General features: G+C 38.6%; 1 protein-coding gene across 9 annotated transcripts in view; it reads right to left on the bottom strand.

Moving 5' to 3' along the window:
* The window catches only part of LOC116463750 (E3 ubiquitin-protein ligase Arkadia), a 116511-nt gene that overhangs the window by 19879 nt on the left and 73297 nt on the right, over positions 1-23335 (bottom strand). For 6 of the 9 annotated variants that reach the window (XM_058434832.1, XM_032147003.2, XM_058434835.1 and 3 more), the window contains exons 4-7: positions 22147-22310; positions 19420-19614; positions 10841-11160; positions 1424-1685 (exon numbers count right to left, since the gene is read on the bottom strand). In XM_058434832.1, the coding sequence (XP_058290815.1) occupies positions 1424-1685; positions 10841-11160; positions 19420-19614; positions 22147-22310 (941 nt within the window). The remainder of the gene's footprint in view (positions 1-1423; positions 1686-10840; positions 11161-19419; positions 19615-22146; positions 22311-23335) is intronic. The other 3 variants (XM_058434834.1, XM_032147004.2, XM_032147006.2) reach the window with 1 other exon arrangement.

Genomic DNA, 23335 nt, shown 5'->3' with positions numbered 1-23335 from the left:
GGATATTATGGGGCTATTAAAAACCAATGAACTTGATTTTTATGTGCTAATATGCAAATATCAAGATATATTGTTAAATTTAAAAACAAAAAACAAGAAGAATATGTTTGATTTCCCATTTTTAAAAGGTAAGACATATACATATCTACGTGTACTAAGAAAATTTCTAAAAGTTTTTATAGAACAGTTGCTACTCTGATATATTAAGATTAGTAAGCTGTGCGAGGAAGCTTTCAAACTCTCATTTTATATGAGCACAGTCTGAATGTTTTAGAATATAACAAATGAGTCTAAAACATTTATTTATTAGGACATTTTGAAAGGAAAGAACTTACTCATAAACTGCTTCAGTATATTATTTTTAAAGGGGAGGCACAGAAAATTACACATATTGAATTTCAAATAAAACATGATCAATCAAAAATGAATACGATCAAGTATTACAAAATAGGCCATGCAACACACTGGTGCTCATACAAAGAATTGGCCATTGGTCAATGCTTTGTAAAAACTGTTTCTAAATGTTTTCCAATTTATACTTTAAATTTTAAGTTGCATTACTGAAAAGGTAAATAATATATCACCAGTTTCACTGTATAAATTCTGGGTTGATTCCAGCTGTGTCTGCAGGATGCAGATTTTTTTAAATGACTGGAGTAGAAGAAAAAATCCAAGAAAATATATAAGTGAAAATTACCACTTGCCATGTAATCAAAACAAAACACAAAATTCCTTGCTGACTTCCTGGTTCACTTCCGGCATGAATTTTTGGTGTTTATCAGCCAAGTGTTTATTAAGCTTCCATTTCATTATTAGCTTATGATCTAACAAAATAGTAAATATGTTACACAGCCTTAGGGTATTTATCATTTCTTATGATATCTAACGAATTTCAATTTCTTTAGAAAAGGCATGACTGCTTCTATTTTATTTTATTTTTATAGAAACGGGGTCTCACTATGTTGCCCAGGCTGGTCTCAAACTCCTGGCCTCAAGCAATCCTCCTGCCTTGGCCTCCCAAAGTGCTGGGATTACAGGAGTGAGCCATCATGCCCAACCGTGGTTATATTTTAACTGCCTGCATCAAATGAATATAAAACTCCCAAAGCTTGCTGTCAGGAAATTCTCTCTTACGTCTCAGTTAACTGCTTGAGAATTCTTAAAATTTACTTTACTGTGCCTAGAAATACTACTCAACTTTCACATTTCTTCAGCTATACTAAAGAACAAATCTAAATTCCTTAAAACTTCCATTCAATCCACCTCAATTACATAATATTAACATGAGAAAAAATATACCCTACTCTTAAGCCAAGTAAATACTAAAAATTTAAGAACTGGGATTAAAGGTTATTTCATAAGGAAGTATAAAATGCTTCACTGATATGACTCTAGATTTTGTGTCCATTAAGTTTATACTTACAAGGGGGTGGCATGTAATGTCGACATGATGAGAGAGAGGGCTGTGGAGGGGGCTGGGGCTGGGGCTGAGCAACCATGCTTGATCCATAGCCATCTATTGATGATAAAGGTTGACTTGGGGCAGCAGCAGCAGCCTGATGGCCAAAGATTGCAGCTCGGGAGGAAGAAACAGGGCAGCAGGGGTCAAATGCAGATGCTCCATGAAAACTGCCACTTCCATGACTTCTGATACCGTTGTTGCTCAGGTCTACTGGCAATGCCTGCTAGATAAAAAGGAAGTATATTTTATCTTTCTAAAGTTTGGTCAAACATTTCATGTTATATTATAAAAGTATTCCTAATACAACCAAAAAAACACAATCTTTAAATTAGTTTGAAAACAGTAAGATTCTCAGTATGAAGAACCAGTGAGCACCAACAAAATACTTGGTTATCTTGAATATAACAAGTGTATCCTGGATTGTGAAAATTGTAGTGGTTTTATAGTTAAACCAATTTTTAAAAATCAAGCATAAGATTTTATCACAAGATGAACAAAAGTTTAATATATTAAAATCTTTTTGTCTTATAACAAATACATCTTAGAAACTTTAAAAATCATACTTCTATATTCTTCTTTATCCCAACATTGTGACTAGTACTTTAAGACTCCTTGAGAAAACATACTATCACACTAGTGAAAATATTAAGGTTCTAGGAAAACTCTTGTCTGCCCCAAGTTCCAAACTGTATAAAGCAATAATTCAATTAAAATGCGAATAAACAAATCTACATTATTCAAAATAACAATGGACATAAGATTTTTCAGACTAAATCATGAATTACCTTTGCCACTCAAAGCTTTCACTTGTTCAAAAACGTAAGAATAAAAAAAGTTAAAGCACTGCTTCCTTTTATAGGCATATTTATTGCATTTAATAGGCACATTTAGTGCCTTGCAGATGTTCAGGGCTTTTTGTTTTGTTTTTAACAAATTGAATGTTTGTGGTGACAGTGTCAAGCAAGTCTATCAGAGTTATTTTTCCAACAGCATGTGGAAACTCTGTGTCTGTGTCACATTTTGGTAATTCTCATAATATTTATATTTTTCTTATTATTATTTTATCTGTTATGGTGATATTTGATCAGTACTCATTGATGTTACTATTGTAATTGCTTTGGGCACCAAGAACTGTGCCCATATAAGACAACAAATTTAATAGATAAACGCTGTGTCCTGACCAGATGTTTCCCCATTACCCTCCTCTCCTCTCTTTGGGCCTCCCTATTCCCTGAGATACAACAACATTGAAATTAGGCCAATTAATGGCCTCTAGTATTCAAGTGAAAGGAAGATTTGCACATCTCTCATTTTAAATCAAAACCGAGAAATGATTAAGCTTAGTGAGGAAGGCATGTCAAAGGCCGAGACAGGCCAAAAGCTAGGCCTCTTGCACCAGTTAGCCAAGTCATTAATGCAAAGGAAAAATCCTTGAAAGAAACTGAAAGTACTCCAGTGAACACACAAATGATAAGAAAGTGAAACACCCTTATTGCTGATCTAAAGAAAGTTTTAGTGATCTAGATGGAAGATCAAACCAGCTGCAACATTCTCTTAAGCCAAAACCTACGCCAGAGCAAGGCCCTAACTCTTCAATTCTATGAAGGCTGAGGGAGGCAAGGAGGCTGCAGAAGAAAAATCTGAAGATAGCAGAGACTAGTTCAGGAAATTGAAGGAAAGAAGCTATCTCTATAAGATAAAAGTGCAAGGTGAAGCAGCAAGTGCTGATGTAGAAGCTGCAGTAAGTTATTCAGAAAATCTAGCTAAGACCATTTATGGAAAGTGCTACAGTGAATAACAGATTTTCCATGTAGACAAAACAGCCTAATACTGGAAGATGTCATCCAGGACTTTCATAGCTAAAGAGAAGTCAATGGCTGGCTTCAAAGTTTCCAAGGACTGGATGATTCTTCTTAGGGTCTAATGTAGCCGGTGACTTAAAATCCAATGCTCATTTACAATTCCAGAATTCCCAGGGCCCTGAAGACTTATGCCAAATCTATTCTGCCTGTGCTCTATTAACAAACAACAAAGCCTAGATGACAGTATAGCTATTTACATGGTTTACTGAGTATTTTAAGAATACTGTTGAGACCCACTACTAAGAAAAAAATATTCCTTTCAAAATGTTACTGCCTGGCAAAAGAAAAAAGAAAATTGCTGTTTCTTGACAATGCACAAAGTCACCAAAGAGCTGTGATGATGTATAAGTAGATTCATGTTTTCATACCTAACACAACATCCAGTCTGCAGACTATGAATCAAGGAGTAATTTCAACTTTCAAGTCTTATTATTAAAGAAATACATTTCATAAGACTATAGCTGCCATAATAATTCCTCTGATCAATCTGGGCAAAAGTAAATTGAAAACCTTCCAGAAAGGAGTCACCATTCTAGATGTCATTAAGAACATTTGTGGTTCATGGAAGGCAGTCAAAATATTAACATTAATAATTTGGAAGAAGTGGATTCCAAGCCTCATGCATACTTTGAGGGGTTCAAGACTTCAGTGGATGAAGTAACTACAGATGTTGTGAAGACAGCGAGAGAACTAGAATAAGAAGTTGGACCCTGAAGATGTGACTGAATTGCCACAAATCCTGACAAAAGTTGAATGAGTTGCTTCTGATGGAGGAGCAAAGAAAGTAGTTTCTTTCTTTTATTTATTTTATCTTATTTTTTTTTTGCACACCAACCTCTATTTCCCAGGTTGGTGTGCAGCAGTGCTATCTTGGCTCACTGCAACTTCCGCCTCCCAGGTTCAGGAAATTATCTTACCTCAGCCTCGCAAGCAGCTGGGATTACAGGTGCATGCCACCACACACGGCTAATTTTTGTATTTTTAGTAGACACAGGGTTTCGCCATGTTGGCCATGCTGGTCTTGAACTGCTAACTGCAAGTAATCTGCCTGCCTCAGCCTCCCAAACAAAGTGCTAGGATTACAGAAGTGAGCCACTGCACCCAGGCTCTTTTATTTATTTTTGAGACAAGGTCTCACTGTGTTGCCTACACTGGAGTGCAGTGATACAAACACGGCTCACTGCAGCCTCCACCTACCCAGCTCAAGCAATCCTCCCAACTTCAGCCTCCTGAGTAGCTAGGACCACAGGCGCATGCCACTGCGCCCAGCTAATTTCTAAATTTTTTGTAGAGACAGAGTCTTGCCATGTTGCCCAGACTGGTCTTTAACTCCTCCCACCTCAGCCCCACAAAGTGTTGGGAGCAAATGCATGAGCCAACATGCCCAACTGGAAGTGGTTTCTTTTTTTTTTTTTTAATAAAAAAAATTGCAGGACCCCAGACACATCATTTAAACAACAACAACAACAACAACAAAAACAAAACAAAAAACTGCAGCAAAAGTGGTTTCTTGAGACAGAATCTTCTCCTGGTAAAGATACTAGGAAAAAGATGGAAATGACAGGCCGGGTGCGGTGACTCACGCCTGTAATCCCAGCACTTTGGGAGGCTGAGGCGGGCAGATCACGAGGTCAGGAGATTGAGACCATCGTGGCTGTCACGGCCAAACCCCGTCTCTACCAAAAAAAAATACAAAAAATTAGCCGGGTATGGTGGCAGGCGCCTGTAGTCCCAGCTACTTGGGAGGCTGAGGCAGGAGAATGGCATGAACCCAGGAGGCGGAGCTTGCAGTGAGCCAAGATCAGGCCACTGCACTCCAGCCTGGGTAACAGAGCGAGACTGTCTCAAAAAAGAAAAAAAAAATGGAAATGACAGCAAAAGATTTAGAATACCACATAAACTTAATATATTACATTAGTACATTACATAAACTTAAAGCAACTGCAGGGTTTGAAAGGATTGATTCCAATTCTGAAAGTTCTATGTGTAAAACGCCATTAAACAGCATCATGTGCTACAGAGAAATCTTTCATGAAAGGAACAGTCAATCAATGCAGCAAACTTCATTGTTTTTGTTTTTTTTTTTTTTTGAGACGGAGTCTTGCTCTGTCACCCAGGCTGGAGTGCAGTGGCGCGATCTCGGCTCACTGCAAGCTCCGCCTCCCGGGTTCACGCCATTCTCCTGCCTCAGCCTCTCCGAGTAGCTGGGACTACAGGCGCCCGCCACCACGCCCGGCTAATTTTTTTGTATTTTTAGTAGAGACAGGGTTTCACCGTGGTCTCGATCTCCTGACCTCGTGATCCACCCGCCTCGGCCTCCCAAAGTGCTGGGATTACAAGCGTGAGCCACCGCGCCCGGCCCTTCATTGTTATCTTACTTCAAGAAATTGCCACAGCCACCCCAATCTTTAGGTACCACCACTCTCATCAGTCATAGCCACCAACATTAAGGCAAGACCCTCCATCAGCAAAAAGTTTACAATTTGTTGAAGTCTCAGAGGATTGCTGGCATTTTAAAAAAATTTATTAGCAATAAAGTATTTTTAAATTGAATTATTTTTAAACTGAAACATGTACAATAAGGTATTTTTTAACTGAAGTATTTTTAAATTGAAGCATGTACTTTTTTTAAACATAATGTCACTGTGCGGTGGACTTAGTATAGTACAGTGTAAACATTAAATTGTATATGTACTGGGAAACAAAAAATTCATGTGACTTGCTTTATTGCAATATTCACTTTATTGTATTTATTGTGGTTGTCTGGAACCGAACCTGCAGTATCTCCAAGGTATGCTTGTATTAGGAATATGATTTTAGGGAAAACCCACTAACTAAGTTGGGAAATAAACCAGAGGGTAGATTCCACTTCCACTCATCAGTAATATTTTCCTCCAAAAGCTTTTTTTTTTTTTTTTTTGAGACAGGATCTCTGTTACCCAGGCTGGAGTGCAGTGGTGCAATCTTGGCTCATTGCAACCTCCACCTCCTAGGCTCAAGCAATTCTCCTGCCTCAGCCACCCACAAGAAGCTAGAACTAAAGGCACGAGACCCCACGCCCAGCTAATTTTTGTTTTGCTTTGTTTTGTTTTGTTGGAGATGGGGTTTCACCATGTCGCACAGGGTGGTCTCAAACTCTTTCAGTCAAGCGATCCACCCGTCTCAGCCTCCCAAGGTGCTAGGATTTCAGGCGTAAGCCACTATGCACTCACTGCCTTCCAAAAGCATCTGGAAAAATCCTAAGTAAAACACTTTCACCTCTACTCTAGAGCAAAGGCAAGAATCACTTCTTTGTATTCTTTTTTTTTTTTTTTTTTTTTGAGATGGAGTCTCGCTCTGTTGCCCAGGCTGGAGTGCAGTGGCACTATCTCGGCTCACTGCAAGCTCCGCCTCCCGGGTTCAAGCCATTCTCCTGCCTCAGCCTCCCTAGTAGCTGGGACTACAGTACAGGCACCCACCACCACACCCGGCTACTTTTTTTGTATTTTTAGTAGAGACGGGGTTTCACCATGTTAGCCAGGATGGTCTCTATCTCCTGACTTCGTGATCCACCTGCCTCGGCCTCCCAAACTGCTGGGATGACAGGCATGAGCAACCGCGCCCGGCTACTTCTTCGTATTCTTGAATACAAACCTACTGCTTAGGTTCAGTGGAACCATACTTTTCAAAATGTGATTAAAGATCATAAAGATGTGATGTTATATATGGAATTATATACAGGAACTGTGCAATACTGGAAGCTGAGGGGCTGGAGATGAAAAACCTAGGGTAATGCATTTGTCAAAGGCCCAAGTCACCCAACAGTCCTGAGAGGAACCACAGCAGTCTTTTTAATTTCAGTGAGCTCTAGGTTTAGGTGGAATAATAGAAACAAAAGGAACTCTGGGTGCTGAAAGGAAAGGGGCGTGATGATACTCAAGTTGGGAAAGAGAAAAGGAGGAGAGCTCCTTTCTTTTGTATTATTTGTCTGCAATCAAGTATATGTCTGTTCTCCTTCTGTTGAGCTGTACAATCAAGTATATGTCTGTTCTTCTGTTGAGTTGGCTAATACAATGTATGACTTCAATTCAGGTAAATACAGTTTAAGAATAATGTTTTAAAACTGAATTTATGTTTATGGTTCAAATCCTTTCCCTACTAGACTAAAATTAGCAAATGGACCAGAATATCAACATCTTATGAAGGTGACCAAATTTCATTTTATCTTCATCTCTAGTCAGTGATTAAGAACATTCCCAGAGTAAAGTAATTCCTAGAAGAAACCGAGGGTAAAATTAAAGAATAAAGGGAAAAAAAAACAGTAATGAGAACCCTCTTCTTCACAATTCCAGTTCATTCAATTCTTATTCTCGAAGGACAATCAAGAGTAAGCAAGATGAGTATAGTGATGGGACATAATAATTGGCTTACACAGATTATAAATGGCACATCACACTAATTAAACTACTAGGCACAGTGGTACATGCCTGTAGTCCCAGCCAACTGGAAGTCTGGGGCAGGAGGATTACTTGAGCCCAGGAGTTTAAGGCCAGCCTGAGAAGAAAAGCAAGATCCTCTCTAAAAAAAAAAAAAAAAAAAGGAGGGGGGGGGGGGGGGGTGGGGGGTGGGGGGTGGTGTGGCAGGGGTGGGTAGGAATGAAAGCCATATCGAATCAAAGCAAGCAGTGAGGACTATCTACATGACTACTGCATCTTCTCGGTTTACCGGTCTAATTTTTCTTTAACTATGTACAATCTGGCACTCAAACATAAGATATCTACAAAATCACAAATCTCAGGTTTTGTTTGCTTTCTTCTGCTCCTCTACTTTCTGCTGTACCCAAACAGGTCTAAAGTGAAGGCCATATGAGGCTATTTTATGAGCATGTGGTTAATTTTAGAGTCCTACAAACATCAATATGAGTCTCAAACTGTTGTCTTCAAAAATCTCATTCTCTTTACCTTCAAACCCATTATCACCACTGAATGCCTGGGATCCTGCTGATTCTTCTCAAGTTTTGTTTGCAGTCCAAATACTTCTAATACTTATAGGTGGGTAAATGGGTTATATTTGTTTTACACTGAACAGAACTATAAAAGAGATCCTACCTATAATTAACTCAAGCTGAAATAAAAAGTTGTATACATAATTGATGCCTCAAACTAGCTGCATTATTTTATTAATAACAAAATATTCTGCAAATGAGACTTTCGGCAGCTCTTTAATGAACGTAGGAAAAGCTGGTAGACTCACCTCTTCACCATTTTCCTACAATACTTATGAAGCGTCATGTAACCAAATTTATAGCAAAAGAAAGTTATATTTTCAAGCAGATCCTTTCATTCAATCCACTGGAAAATTTTTCTTGATGCTCCCTCATTCCCAAGAGATAGGACGGGTCTGGACATTCCGTTAATACCAAGAAATGTTACCAAAACCGAAATAACATCTAAAATCTCTTTAATTATCTTTTCTACTCAATTCAAACTTCCTCTTGATAGTACCAGCTGTATTTTTAAAGAGAATACATCTCCTTAATTTTTTTTTTTTTTTTTTTTGAGACGGAGTTTTATTCTGTCACCCAGGCTGGAGTGCAGTGGCATGATCTCAGCTCACTGCAAACTCCACCTCCCAGGTTCAATCGATTCTCCTGCCTCAGTCTCCTGAGTAGCTGGGATTACAGGCACGTGCCACACACTTGACTAATTTTTGTATTTTTAGTAGAGATGGGGTTTCACCATGTTGGTCAGGCTGGTGTCGAACTCCTGATATCGTGATCCACCCACTTTGGCCTCCCAGAGTGCTAGGATTACAGGCATGAGCCACCGCACCCAGCCCTTGTTAATTATTTTTAATCTGTCAGACCCAGAAGACGTACTATCAAAATTTTAAAAGATGAGGCAAGTACTTTAGGAAAGGTCAGGTGACATAGAAAAGCGGTAGCTTAGCCGGGCACGGTGGCTTAATGCCTGTAATCCTAGGCAACAAGAGTGAGACTCCGTCTCAAAAAAAAAGAAAAAAAAAAAAAAAACTGCGGAGTCTTGCTCTGTTGCCCAGGCTGGAGTGCAGTGGCACGATCTTGGCTCACTACAACCTCCATGTCTAAGGTTAAAGTGATTCTCCTGCCTCAGCCTCCCGAGTAGCTGGGACTACAGGCACACACCACCACACCCAGCTAATTTTCGTATTTTAGTAGAAATGGGATTTCACCATGTTGGCCAGGCTGGTCTTGAACTTCTGACCTCAGGTGATCCACTTGCCTTGGCCTCCCAAAGTGCTGGGATTACATGAGTGAGCCACCATGCCAGCCTCTTTGACTTTTTTTCCAGCACTTTTTTTCTGGAATACTATACGTCAAAATTACAATTTTTCTCTGAAATTACATCTTTTGTTTTTGTTGTTGTTTTTTGAGACAGCATCTCACTCTGTCGCCCAGGCTGGAGTGCAATGGCATGATCTCGGCTCACTGCAACCTCCACCTCCCGGGTTCAAGCAATTCTCCTGCCTCAGCCTCCTGAGTTACAACACGCAGACTTATATCACAATCGCACACAGAAGTGACATAACAAAAGTTAAAGTAGCATGGAACACTTGACTTCTTTTAGTCCACGTGATCGCCAATACTAATTTAATATTAATTGACATTTTGCGAAGTCAATACCAACTAATTTACTTAATTATAATTTTTTGCTGACATTTTGATTCTCCATAAACTGAAAACCTCATCTGCCCCTGAGAAAACATGCTACAGGTCTGCAAATGAGAAGGCTGTTTATTTCTAGATGAATGAAGGTTATAGTGAACTCTACAGTAGGAGGTAAAAGGGGAAAACTGGGAGAATTTTCCAATTTTTCATGAATTAGCCTGACACTAGAGTTTCAATAATTTGTTTAAAATAAGATCCCAAAGATCAGATTCAACTGTATTTAACTAAAAACATCAAAAACCATTCCAGAATAAAAAAAAAAAAGTGATTTTTAGATTAAGTGTTAGTTTTGATTACCCACATCCCTGGTCCATTCAATTAGTTGTAATAATTTAGTCCATCTGAAAATCCCAGAGACTTAATTAAAAAGAAACCACAGACCACTAAATGAGGCCATTTTCAAATGTAAGAATGTGACTAATTTAGTGTATAAAATCTGTCCCTAGGGGTTTTTTCCTCCTCCCGAAGCCACCACAATTAAAAAAGAAAGGTGGGTTGGTTTTAATGCAAGTAGTGACTCCCTCATGCTGGGTTTTCCAGCCATCTAAAACAGGAAGAAGGGGAAGGGAAAGGAGAAAGGAAAAGGAAGGAATGAAGGGGAAGAGGAAAGGGAAGAGAGGGAAGGAAGGAGGGGGAGAGAGAGAGGAAAGGAAGAATGGGAGTTAAAAAAAAAAAAGAAACGGAAGGAGGCAGGGAGGGAAGAAAGCAGGGAGAGAAATGGAGGGAGGGAGAGAGACAGGAATGAAGGAAGAGGGAGAGAGAGAAAAAGGAGAAGGAGAGAGAGAGAGACAAGGGAGGCAGGAAAGAAAGACTGACTCAAATTCCACATACCTGTTCATGATAGCTGGTACCAGAACTACTATTTGCTCCACAAGGTGCTTGTACTTGTGGAGGTCTTTCCACAGGGCAAGCAGGATCACTAAAGGAAGGAGAAACTGGGACAGCTGGGTGGGGAGTATGGTGGTGGTGGTGATGATGTTGAAAATGGTGACCATGCTGCTGAAAGCAACTTGTATGAGGATGTCCTAATGCATGGTGGTTCTGTGACGACCCTCCACATGGTGAGTGCTGGGGACAGCAGGAAGGTAATCTTGGCATTGCAGGAGGGCCAGTTTCCGTTACAGCACTAGATGTAGTTCTCCTTGAGTCATCTTGAAATAGAAAAAAATGCACAGAATAATCAAATCATGAAATATCACTGTGTAAAAAAATGGGTATAGGGTATAAATAATAATTGTTTAAAGAAATATTCAGTAAATTCAAATCTCTGTAAATAATGTGATAGCGCCACATTCTTTTTTTTTTTTCTTTTGAGATGGAGTCTCGCTCTTGTTGCAGAGGCTGGAGTACAATGGCGCCACCTCGGCTCACCAAACCTCCACCTCCTGGGTTCAAGCGATTCTCCTCCCTCAGCCTCCTGAGTAGTTGGGATTACAGGCATGCACCACCACGCCCAGCTAATTTTGTATTTTTAGTACTGATGGGGTTTCTCCATGTTGGCGAGGCTGGTCTTAAACTCCCAACCTCAGGTGATCCGACCGCCTCAGCCTCCCAAAGTGCTGGGATTACAGGCATGAGCCACTGCGCCCGGCCGATAGTGCCACATTCTTAACATATACATCACAAGATTTTATGCAGTGGTCTTCATTGGGATTTTCCTGAAACTCTTAAATTCTTCAAGAAGCTCGTATTTACTGTGATGTGTAAGTATGGCAATAGATCATGTTTTCCTATGGCATAACAAATGATTTATTACCAGTAAAACTGTGTTTTAAAAGTTTAAAAATACGAGTCCTTCCACTATATGCTACAAAGCAAATGCTCTTCCCCTAAGCTCCATGAACCCCTAATATCATAAATCATTCCTACATAAAGCAGACAGCTATGGACTTCATAAAATCTCATCTTAAGACACAGCCACCCAAGTCAGAGTGTATCTGGTAGAGACTCACTATCTGCCAACACACACACACACATTTTTTTTTTTTTTTTTTTTTAAAGACTGGGTCTCACTCTGTCCCCCAGGCTGGAGTGCAGTGGCTCGATCTTGGCTCAGTGCAACCTCCGCCTCCCAGGCTCAACAGATTCTCCTGCCTCAGCCTCCTAAGTAGCTGGGACCACAGGCACACACCACCACGCCTGGCTGATTTTTGTATTTTTTGTACAGACAAGATTTTGCCACATTGTCCAGGCTGGTCTTGAGCTCCGCCCACCTCAGCATCCCAAAGTGCTTGGATTACAGGCATGAGCCACCATGTCCAGACCATTATCTTTTTTCCTTCCTTTGGACGCTATAGTCAGAACCAACAGAATACAAGAAATGATTAGACTCTAATACTTGAAAAATAAAATGTGCTTTATAGTAATCTAATGACTTAGTGTCACATAGTGGGGAAAAAAACATGGACTCAAATGAATCTGGGTTCTAATCTGGGACCTTTCTTTTAGCAATGTGACCTTAGGAAAGTTATTTAACCTCCTTTTCTCTATAAAATGTGGTAATAAAATTGCCTTGCATGGTTGTTAGAATAGATAAATTTCCCGGTATAAAACACATGAGTCCTGATTATGCTCTCTGCCACATGCCCAGTTATTTTGAAGGTATGTTCTTCTATGGCAGAAGAACTGCAAAAGTATCCCCTGAAAGTCGGTCCCAGTGTTTCAAACTCATTTAAAACCCAGAAACTCTTCCTCAAACTAAATATTATATGGAAACTATATAAAAGAGATTTTTAAAAATTGAAGCCTCTGATTAAAAGAGTCAACAGCCTAAAGCCAAACCCTCCACTCTGATTCTGAGGTGTCTCCTCAGAATCCTTAGAATTCTGGAACATTACTATCCTAGCCTTGATTTTAGAGTACCCAAGAGTAGGGATACCCTGCTACTATGTGGCTCAAAGTACCTAGCTAATCTCTTCTGGGCCAATATATCAATTAGGAATCTTCTGCTTCTTTACAAATAAAATAAAAATCCAACCAAAACAGCTTAAATAATAAAGGGAATTATGGGTTCACATAAATGAACCTGGGTAGGAGGGTGCTTCAGGTTCTGCTTGGTAAGATTCAGCAAATTTCCCTAAAATTCTCCTGGCTCTGCCCTCTCTTACATGTCCTATCCTGCCTTTCCTGATTCTCAACTCTTCAAGGTCTGTGCTCCAACCTCTGTTACACAGTAGCTCTAATCTAAATTTCTGTATATTCGTTTTTTCCAAGCTGCTAGTCTGGCCTATGGGGCTAATGTCCCAAACCCTTTTGTAAAGGTTCTTAACCTGGGAACTAGAATTCATGGGTCTGTGAACTTGGACAGAAGAAAACCAAACTGACACTAACTGAAATACAAACTGACACCAACCTCTAACTGCCCCTAGAATTATGTTAAATATTGTAATTTGTAATAAAAACAAAGTCAACAAATTATTTACTTTTTTTTTTTTTTTTTTTGAGACAGAGTCTTGCTCTGTCACCCAGGCTAGAGTGCAGTGGCACAATCTCCGCTCACTGCCAGCTCCGCCTCCCAGGTTCACGCCATTCTCCTGCCTCAGCCTCCCGAGTAGCTGGCATGAAAGGCGCCCGTCACCACACCCGGCTAATTTTTTTGTATTTTTAGTAGAGACGGGGTTTCACCGTGTTAGCCAGGATGGTCTCGATCGCCTGACCTCGTGATCCACCCACCTCGGCCTCCCAAAGTGCTGGGATTACAGGCGTGAGGCACCACGCCCAGCCAGATTATTTACTTTTTAAAACAAATAATAGCAGTTCCAAAGTCAGTTCTATAATTATGTTACTTTCATTCACTTGTATTCCAAATGTGTTGAATAACCTGGTCAGTGTTAAAACTAGCATATCAGGAACTGACCATGATCAGAAGTCTTTTAGGGCTATGCTGAACCCAACATTAAGTAACTGTTTCCTATAAATTATAATATGTAAAGCAATTACTCATTATTACAGTAGCTTTACTTGCTACAGCATTTTCAGGGTTTTATCTTAGTCTCTATGTAAAAGTGTTATACAAGTCAATATCATTTATTGTGTATTGCATCAGGAAAAAAAGGTTGAAAACCTTTGGGACACTAAGCTCACTCACTGGGATACACTAAATTACCTTCATGGTTCCTTCCAATTCTGACACTTTAATTTTACAAACCAAGTTATTTGAGGATTACGGTGACTCTAAAAGTCAGGGTATGAGTTTGTAACCATCACTAAAGTGATGGATATGACACGTATCTGTTCAGAAATAGCTGTTCCTCTTTTGCCTTTGAGCATTTTGAATACATATAGTCCAGAACCTCTTTGTTTCTCAAATAGGCTTGCATCCGAAAGTAAAGACAACCAATTAGCCTCTCATTCAAGAGTTACTACCCAAATAAAATTGTCATAAATTAGAGGTGAAATACAAAGATATGATTCAGTAAATAAAACACTTCCTTTTCTATTAAAATTAACCCATAGAGGGCCCACTAAAAATGAGACAATCATGAACCTGCATTAGGGAAATTAACTCGACAACCCAGTGACAATAATTTGGTTAAAGGGCCTCCTAGGAGTGCCTTCAGTAACTCTAGCAGGATTATCGAGATGCAGGCATGAATTACTCATTCATTCAACGGTCTTACACATAATAAAAGTCGTGGTAAAAGATCTACAAAAGGCACTGAATACAAAGGTGAAAATGAAAGTCCTGACCTTTAACATAACTTACAGTATGGTCTGCCTTTGCTGTTTTTATCTCTAGCAACCAGAAACATGCTTGCACAATGTAGGTGGCTCAATAAGCACTTTCTATATTTAATTTCAACTCACAAGGGAAAAGCAGCATGCAATCATGTAGGTAAGTGCCAAGAAGAGAAACACTTGCTCCTTGGCCCTTAAGGAAGCTCATCATCAAGCATGGAGACAATTTAGGATACAAATCAACCAGTATTAGAACAGAAACACTGGGTTCTAGCATAGTATAAAGCAATACTGTCCCCAGTATCTGGCAATGCCTGGAGACATTTTTGGTTGTCACAATTGGAAGGGAGGTGATGTTACTGGAATTTAGAGGCTAGAAACCAAGCATGCTGCTAAATATCCTGTAAGCACAACCCTTCCCCACCTCCCACTGTAAGAACTATTCTGGCCCAAAGTCAATAGTAATGCCAAGGTTGAGAAATCTTGGCATAAAGGGGAAAAGTAGAGGTGTCACGCCAGACTGCCTATGTTTGAATTCTTGCTCCACTATCATATAACCTTGGATATGTTACTTCACCTGTAGAATGAGAAGGGTAATAAAATCTGCCTCACTGGTTACTGCAAAAATCAGAGTTATTATAGGTAAATCCACCGGCCAACATTATAGGCTCAACAAATATTAGCTATTGCTATCCACTACAGTGTAAGCTCTGTTAGAAGAAAAATTTATCTGTTTTGTTCCCACTGCCTAGCACAGTGCCTGACATATAGTGTGCCACCAATAAATATGTGTTAAACAAATGAATATATAAGATATCATGTAGGCATAACACAAGGACCACATGGAGAGGTCAGGCAGATAATGAGCTGTTTGTGGCACACTGAGTTTGAACTGACTGCAGAATGATCCAGGACAGATGTCCAAGAAGCAACTGGATATGAAAGTCTAAAATGGCCAGGCATGGTGGCTCATACTTGTAATCCCAGCACTTTGGGAAGCTAAGGCAAGTGAATTGCTTGAGTCCAGGAGTTCGAGACCAGCCTGGGCAACATGGCAAAACCCTATCTCTACAAAAAATACACAAATTGGCCAGGTGTGGTGGAGTGTGCCTGTAGTCCCAGCTACTTGTGCGGCTGATGCAGGAGGATCACTTGAGCCTGGAAGTGGAGGCTGCAGTGAGCCTGCACTCCAGCCTACGTGACAAAGCAAGACCCTGTCTTGGAAAAAAAAAAAAAAAAAAAGAAGTTTAAAACAAATACAGTGGTCAAAAAACACAGAAGAGAGAGTCATCAGCATACTAGTGATAGGTGACAACACTTAAAGTTATGAAATGGGCTAGTGAGAAGGGGGATGAGAACACAGTCCTGGGAAGAAAATGAATTATGAAAAGGAGACTACTGTCAGATTTTAAAAGATCATGTTTATTCATTATGAAAGGAGTCAGAAGCCCATTAAAGAGTTTAGTGTGACAAAAATACACTTAAATGTACATAGACAAAAACAAGTGTACATGTGCATGTACTAAGGAAATGAAACCACAGAAGATGCCGAAGACACAGGGAAGATGACAGTTAAAGCAAGGTTAAGGACAAAGGAAAGGATAAGAGGTAGAGCACAGATAAAGGAACTGGATGGAAGGGACAGGAAGGAGTTAGGAGACTAGGAATTAGTAGACGAGGACAGGTAAAGAGCCACAAAAGTTTATATGGAGGCATTGGAAGTTGCAGGAGTTCATGCTTAGGAACTTTCATTTATTCATTTTTTTAAATTTCCCCTGGGGAATGAAAACCTTGAGGAAAAGGAGAGTGTTTTGAAATAGGCACTTAGGAGGAAGGAAAGGGAACTGATCAAGACAATGGTGATTTCCTACAGAAAGCCCAGGATTAGAAACCATAAATTTATGGAGGAACTTGGATAAGTGTGAAGCTAGATAGCTTGAATGTGAGGGTTGGAAATATTCAAAAAGGTACAAGGACAGGTTGTGGAGAAAATAGTTGAACTAATGTTCCATAGGGTCCTGGAAGGAAATGGACCTTAAGAGAGGCCCATTTAGGACTGTAGCCAAGATGCTCAGAGATTAAATCTGATTTGTGAATGAACAAAGATTTATATATAAAAGCTTTCGGACTATTCTGAAATAAAGATGGGACTGTATCACATAAAATGCACGTAAGAATAATGCTACACATAGGCCGAGTGTGGTAGTTCACACCTGTAATCCCAGCACTTCTGGAGGCTAAGGCAGGTGGATTGCTCGAGCCCAGGAGACTGAGGCCAGTGTGGGCAACATGGCAACATGGCAAAACCCCATCGCTACTAAAATACAAAAATTAGCCGGGCATGGTGGTCATGCCTGTGGTCCCCCAGCTACTCGGGAGGATCACTTGAGCCTGGGAGGTGGAGATTGCAGTGAGACAAGATTGTGCCACTGCACACGGGCCTGGGCAACAGAGTCAGACCTGTCTCACACACAAAAAAAAGAATGCTACATAAAGCTATAACAGGAGACAGGAGTCAATGAGAAGTCAAATCCCTGCCTCAAAGATTATTACAATTTTGTCAAAGTACTTAACTTCTCAGGTTTCTTCATTTCTGAAACGGTAAGAGAAATGCCAACATCAATATTTTTTTTATTTTTTGAAACAGGGTCTTACTCTGTCATCCGGGCTGGAATGTAGTGGTGCCATAGAGGATCACTGCAGTCTCGACTTGTCAGGATCATATGATTCTCCTGACTCAGTCTCTGAGTAGCTGGGACTACAGGTATGTGTCACCATGCCTCACTAATTTCTGCAATTTTCTGTTTTTTTTGTTTTGTTTTGTTTTTTTCTTCAAAAGAGACAAGGTTTTCACCACGTTGCCTAGGCTGGTCCTGAACTCCTGGCCTCGAGTGATCTGCGTGCCCTGGCCTCCCAAAGAGCTGGGATTACAGGTGTGAGTCTCATCATGTCAAGGATTTTTTTTTTTTTTTTAAGAATTAAAATATATACAATAACATATAAGATACCCAAGTAACAAGCTAAGAAAAGAGTATGTACTCAACAAATGAAATAAAAGCCCATTTCATTTCTGCCTACATTTTTTCAGAGAATGTTTTTAAAAGACACCCCTACTGGGCACAGTGGTTCACACTTGTAGTCCTAGCTACTTGGGAGGCTGAGGTAGGAGGATCACCTGACCCTGGAACTTCAAGACTAGCCTACGCCAAAAAAACAAAAAAGACACTCGTGGGAAATCTTCTTGAGAATGTTTCTCAATTCTGCCCTCAGTTTTCCAGAGGAGAGAGTACTTCCTGATCCAGCCACATGTAGTTTTCTAATCTGCTAGATGTAAATTACATGAATATTAAAAGAATTAAATGAGATATTATTAAAAGCAAAAAGGGATAGAAAATATAAGATGGTTTCATTATTAATGGTGATTTAGTCAATCCACAAGCTACAGGGTCTACAGTGTTTCTATTGGTAAGCAGTTAGCAAGTTCCTATCTCTGTACCATTATCCAAAAATGAAAGAAAGCTAGTTTAAGGCTCAGTTAAACAAATGATACAAGAAAGAGCCAGAGATATCATTGCTAATTGAAACATAAGAACTAGCTTGAAATAAGAGCTAAAACTAAAGAAAGCTCCGGAATAAATTTTTGTGACCTTGGATTAGGCAATGGTTTCTTAGATATGACACCAAAAGACCAAACCACAACCAAAAAACCCCAGAAAATGGACATCATCAAAATTTTAAAAACTCCCATCCCCATTCTCAATTATTTTGGGAAGATACCTATGGAGTAGACTTAGTGCATCCAATGGTAACTCTATTTTAACTTTCTGAGGAATCATCAAAGTGTTTTCCTCAGCAGTTGCACCATTTTGCATTCCTACCAGCAATTCGCGAGGGTTCCAATTTCTCTACATCCTTGCCAACACTGGTGATTTTCTATTTTTGTTTGTGTTATAGACACCTTAGTGGGTGCAAAGTGGTATCTCATTGTGGTTTTCATTTGCATTTCCATAATGATTACTGATGTTGAGCATCTTGTGCTTCTTGGTCATTTGCATAACTTCTTCAGAAATATCTATTCAAATCTTTTCTCATTTTAAAATTGGGTTGTCTTTCTGTTGGGTTGGGGCTTTTTGTTTGTTTCTTTCTACTTGTTTATTTTTTAAATATAAATAGAGATAGGGTGTCACCATGTTGGCCAGGCTGGTCTCAAACTCCTGGTCTCAAGTGATCCTCCCGCCTCAACCTCCCAAAGTACTGGAATTACAAGCATGAGCCATCACACCCGGCCTGTTGGGCTGTTTTAAGAGTGCTTTGTAGATTCTGGATTCTAAAGTGCTTATCAGATACAGGATTTGCAATATTTTTCTTCCCCCCATTCTGTAGGCTGTCTTTCACTATCTTGATAATGTCCTTTAATGCACAAAAGTTTTAAATTTTGATGAAGTCCAACTTATCTACTTTTGCTTTTGTTGCTCATGCTTTTGGTGTCAGCCATTTACTTCTCCCCGAGCTCTCTTATTTGAGCTATAATACTCTGGTCACATATAGCACACAAACTCAAATATGAAATCAGCCTAATTATAATAAAGACTACCTTGATAACATATGAAGTTTACTATAATGTAAGAATACCCGCTTATTAACATAGCTAAAATCTTAGACTTAAAAACAATAATAATTTTCCTAACAAAAGTAATGGCAAAAAGTCTCCCCTCCCCCACTTTTTTACATACCTCCTATAGAAGTGCCAGTGGTACTATTGCTTGTAAGAGTAGCTGAAGTCTCTGACACTGTGGAAGGTTGGCTACTGGTGACAGCTGAAGCAGTATCAGAGGCCTGCTCAGAGGTAGATGGATTTGAATTGTTAATGGAAGCGCTAGTAGCTTGTGATTCCATTCTTGCAGAAGTGGTTGGTACTACAGTAGGTTCTACAAAATATAAAATGTCAACTTAGCATTTCAAAACAAATTAGATAAACGGTTATATTTTAATGTAAGCTAACGTGTTTATAATTATTAAATAAAAAAACTTTAAAAATATAAGCTCTCTAATAACATTTGGTAAAGAAAGGGTTCACAAAGCTAAACTGCAATATCAAACTGACATGTTACCAAAATATCAATATCAAACTGACGTGTTACCAAAATATTACTGCATTTTAAAAAATCCAACACCAATATGCTTATTCCAATAATTTAGGTGATTTAACAGTTTTTCAGGTAGCTTCTAAATAAGTTGTCTGATCTATCACAAAGAAGAAAAGAGTAAAAGGAAAGTAAAAGTTCCTTGCTATGCACGTACACATGGCCATAAGCTGTCAGAACAGTGTTTGACACAATATGGATTCTAGGGTAAGACTGCCTGGATAGCAATACTGATTTCACCACTGACAGTATGAATATATATAAGTTATTTAACCATTCTCCATTTCCTCATCTGTAGAACTGGGAAAGTATCAGAATTTTCTTCATAGAACTGTCATTAGGATGAACTGAGATCACATACTTCGTATGATGCTTTACAGAGAGTAATCACTTAACATTAGCTATTATTTCTAATATGTTTTAATCTTCTTTCCATGCCTTTTTATATGTTTTCCAAAGAAAATTTTGTAAATATTAATATTCATCAGTGCTTTCTAATAAAAATTAACATTTTTCTATCAGAAAGTAAAAGAAATTTCAGGTAGACTTCAACTTATGAGTGAGTTAAGTTTCAAAGAACTAATTTTAAAATGGTTGCTTAAAATTGAGAACGATGGGAATAAATCCATCCAAAGCATAGTCACGACAATTAAATCTGAAAAGAAGGGGGGTCTCTTAATGTGCTATAGAATGAGAGAGTTGACTTTCTATACAATGCAGTATGGTAAACTAATTCCTTAGGCACAAATAGTACCTGTGAGTCTATATGGGACACTTTGAATGCTAGTATGTCCAAATGCTTGTATATGCAAATTGCTTGTACATAAAAAAAGAGGGAAAAGAACTTCTGTTTATTTGTAAATAGTTTAACCAGGGTTTCTCAACCTTGGCAATACTAACATTTTGGGCCAGATAATTTTTTGTTCACTGGGGAGGAGATGTGCACTGTGAACTGTATGATGTTTAGCAACAACCATGGTCTCTATCCATTAGAAGTCAGTAGCATCCTCCCCTAACTGTGAAAACCAAAAATGTCTGCAGACATTGCCAAATATCACTTAGGGGAAAAAAATGCCCCTAGTTGAGAACCGCTGGTCTGATGTACTTAGTTTTGGATTTATTTTTAATAAGAGAGAAGCTTTCCACTGAGAAAAACTAGTGGAGAAAAGGGAGCATCTACTAATCACTGAAATACTTTTAACCCAGTAAAGTGTAAATTCTGGTTTAACTTACTGTAATGTGGAAAAGGCTACTCTATCACCTTTACCTACTTACCGGCTAGCAGGTGTCACATCGGAACACAAAAAGTTTCCAAAATAGTCACCTTATATTTAATTAACTCTGAGTAATCATTAATTAATCCCTATTACATTAACGACTATCTTACAGATCATTTCTGGTGCTTCAAAACAAAAAACAAGAGATTGTTGAATGAAATGCAAACAGTTGTTATCTCTTCATAAACAACTGAGTACTGATACTCTGACACTTATGACCACCCAAACTGCAAATAGCCCATAGAAGGGCTGACTGCATATGGCCTCTAACTCTTTCCACCTATCAACTCTTTCCATCTACCTGATATATTCTTTGCCCAATTTATAGCTAACTCCCAAAACTAACAAACTCATACATGGCTTACCATTTTCCTTTTGGGAAATTATGATTGACCATTTCCTAAGATATAACTAATAATACCTCAAGATGATTCCTAATATGTGGGCAAATTCACATATGTATTCATTCATATATTCATAAATTCTACCACTTTTCCTAACCTCTGTATTCCAACTCTGGTTTTGTTTCCTCAGTTACTTGGGTATAGCTGTAAGCCAAAATAAAATGCAAAAAATGAGCAGCACAAAAAGCTACCAATAATATTGAAGGATAACATAACTTTTAAAAGTAAAGTTAGACATTTCAAATAGCCAGTATTAGTCATTTAAAATTCAGTTATACTGCTTTTGTGTTTATATTTAAAAAGTGCTGCTTCTACTTTTTCATGGCAAGTTAAAGACAATCATTATTACAAATCAAACTAAACTAGTTTGAGCTAACCTCAAACTACCACTTACAAAAATATTTTTTCCTGAGAAAACAGCTATCAAGTATTGAAACAACAACCACAAAGAATTTTATGTAAATTTACAAGCCTAGGATATTATATCAATTAAAAACGTGAGATTAAAAAATCTGACAATTTCCCTGTAGTTTAATAATATATTACCAGTAAGCAGGAGGAGTTTCTAGCATATTAAGAAATTTCCTTTTATCAAACTCCTTTCATAATTTTCTACTGTTACTACTTCAATTTACCATCTTCATCAACGGTAAGGTCCACAACTTCTGCTGCATTCTGCCTCAAGGGCTGTATAACAGTAGAAATCCTACTGCGGTTCCGTGGCTCCTGTGGCCGATTTGCATGAGAACTTGAACCCTGGCTCCAGTGAGATCTGGAGTGTCCAAGGGTTGAACGAGACCTTAAATGACATCAATATTAAGTTAGTAAATATAAATAAAGAATTTTTAGTCACCACAAAAACACATAAGCCTTTCTTACTAAATGTTAAGTTTTTCATACAAGATTTCTCCAAAGAAATAATCGTAATTAAAAATCATGACTAGCACAATGTCTGGCACTCGGTAAACTTTGCTGAATGAATCGCCAACTAATTGACCTAAGAATATAAGAAATGCTATGTTGTACCAATCATTAGTGTAAAATACAGGATTCTGTTTCAAGAATGCTACTCTCTCTTCCATGGTTACTTTGAGTATTTACCCAGGTTATAATAAACTATTTATATTTTCTGTTAATAGCTAAAATTATTCACCATAGGTAAAGGAATAAAAATAACACCCTACACATTTAATAATATCCACAAGGTCTTGTATGTTTAGCTCACCATAGATTTGCAAAACATTGCTTTGGGAGTCCTAAACCAAGCTAAGCTTCCAGTATTGCCATAAAAGAAAACAAAAAAAATAAACAGGCACGAGGGAGATTTCCTGATGTGTAGAGGTAAGGATATTGTGGCTAGTTTACTAGTTTGGTAGCCATAAGAAATATTACTTGTGTGAGCTACTTCATGCTTTTAAAACATGTGACTGCGAACCCTAAACATCTAACTTCATTTAAGTATGTGTGTGGCATTACACTGTTCTAAATTTACTTACAGGTGTATATACTTTTAAGGACTCACTATAATGATTTGGACTGAGGATATACAGGGATAATATGTAGAATATGCAGTCCTAAGCCCCCAGGGTAAAAAAATAAATCTTTTAGAAAGGTGAGGCCAATAAAACACAAGGGCTTTCTCCTGCTCAAACTAAATATAAAACTGCTTATAACCTTATTGTCAGCATTTATGGAAAATATCTGTAATATAAAAGGTCATCAGGGGTGGGTGCTTAACCACTAAGAAGAGAACTCCAAAGGTCAAAGTGGGCTGAAAATGGCCTCAACATTTTCAGCCCAACTTGAACTTCAATGATTATAGAA

The sequence above is a fragment of the Hylobates moloch genome, unplaced genomic scaffold (assembly GCF_009828535.3).
Source record: "Hylobates moloch isolate HMO894 unplaced genomic scaffold, HMol_V3 SCAFFOLD_58, whole genome shotgun sequence".
Classification (NCBI taxonomy): Eukaryota; Metazoa; Chordata; class Mammalia; order Primates; family Hylobatidae; genus Hylobates; species Hylobates moloch.
The sequence above is the reverse complement of the archived record's forward strand: the minus strand, read 5'-3'. Positions and strand labels throughout refer to the sequence as shown.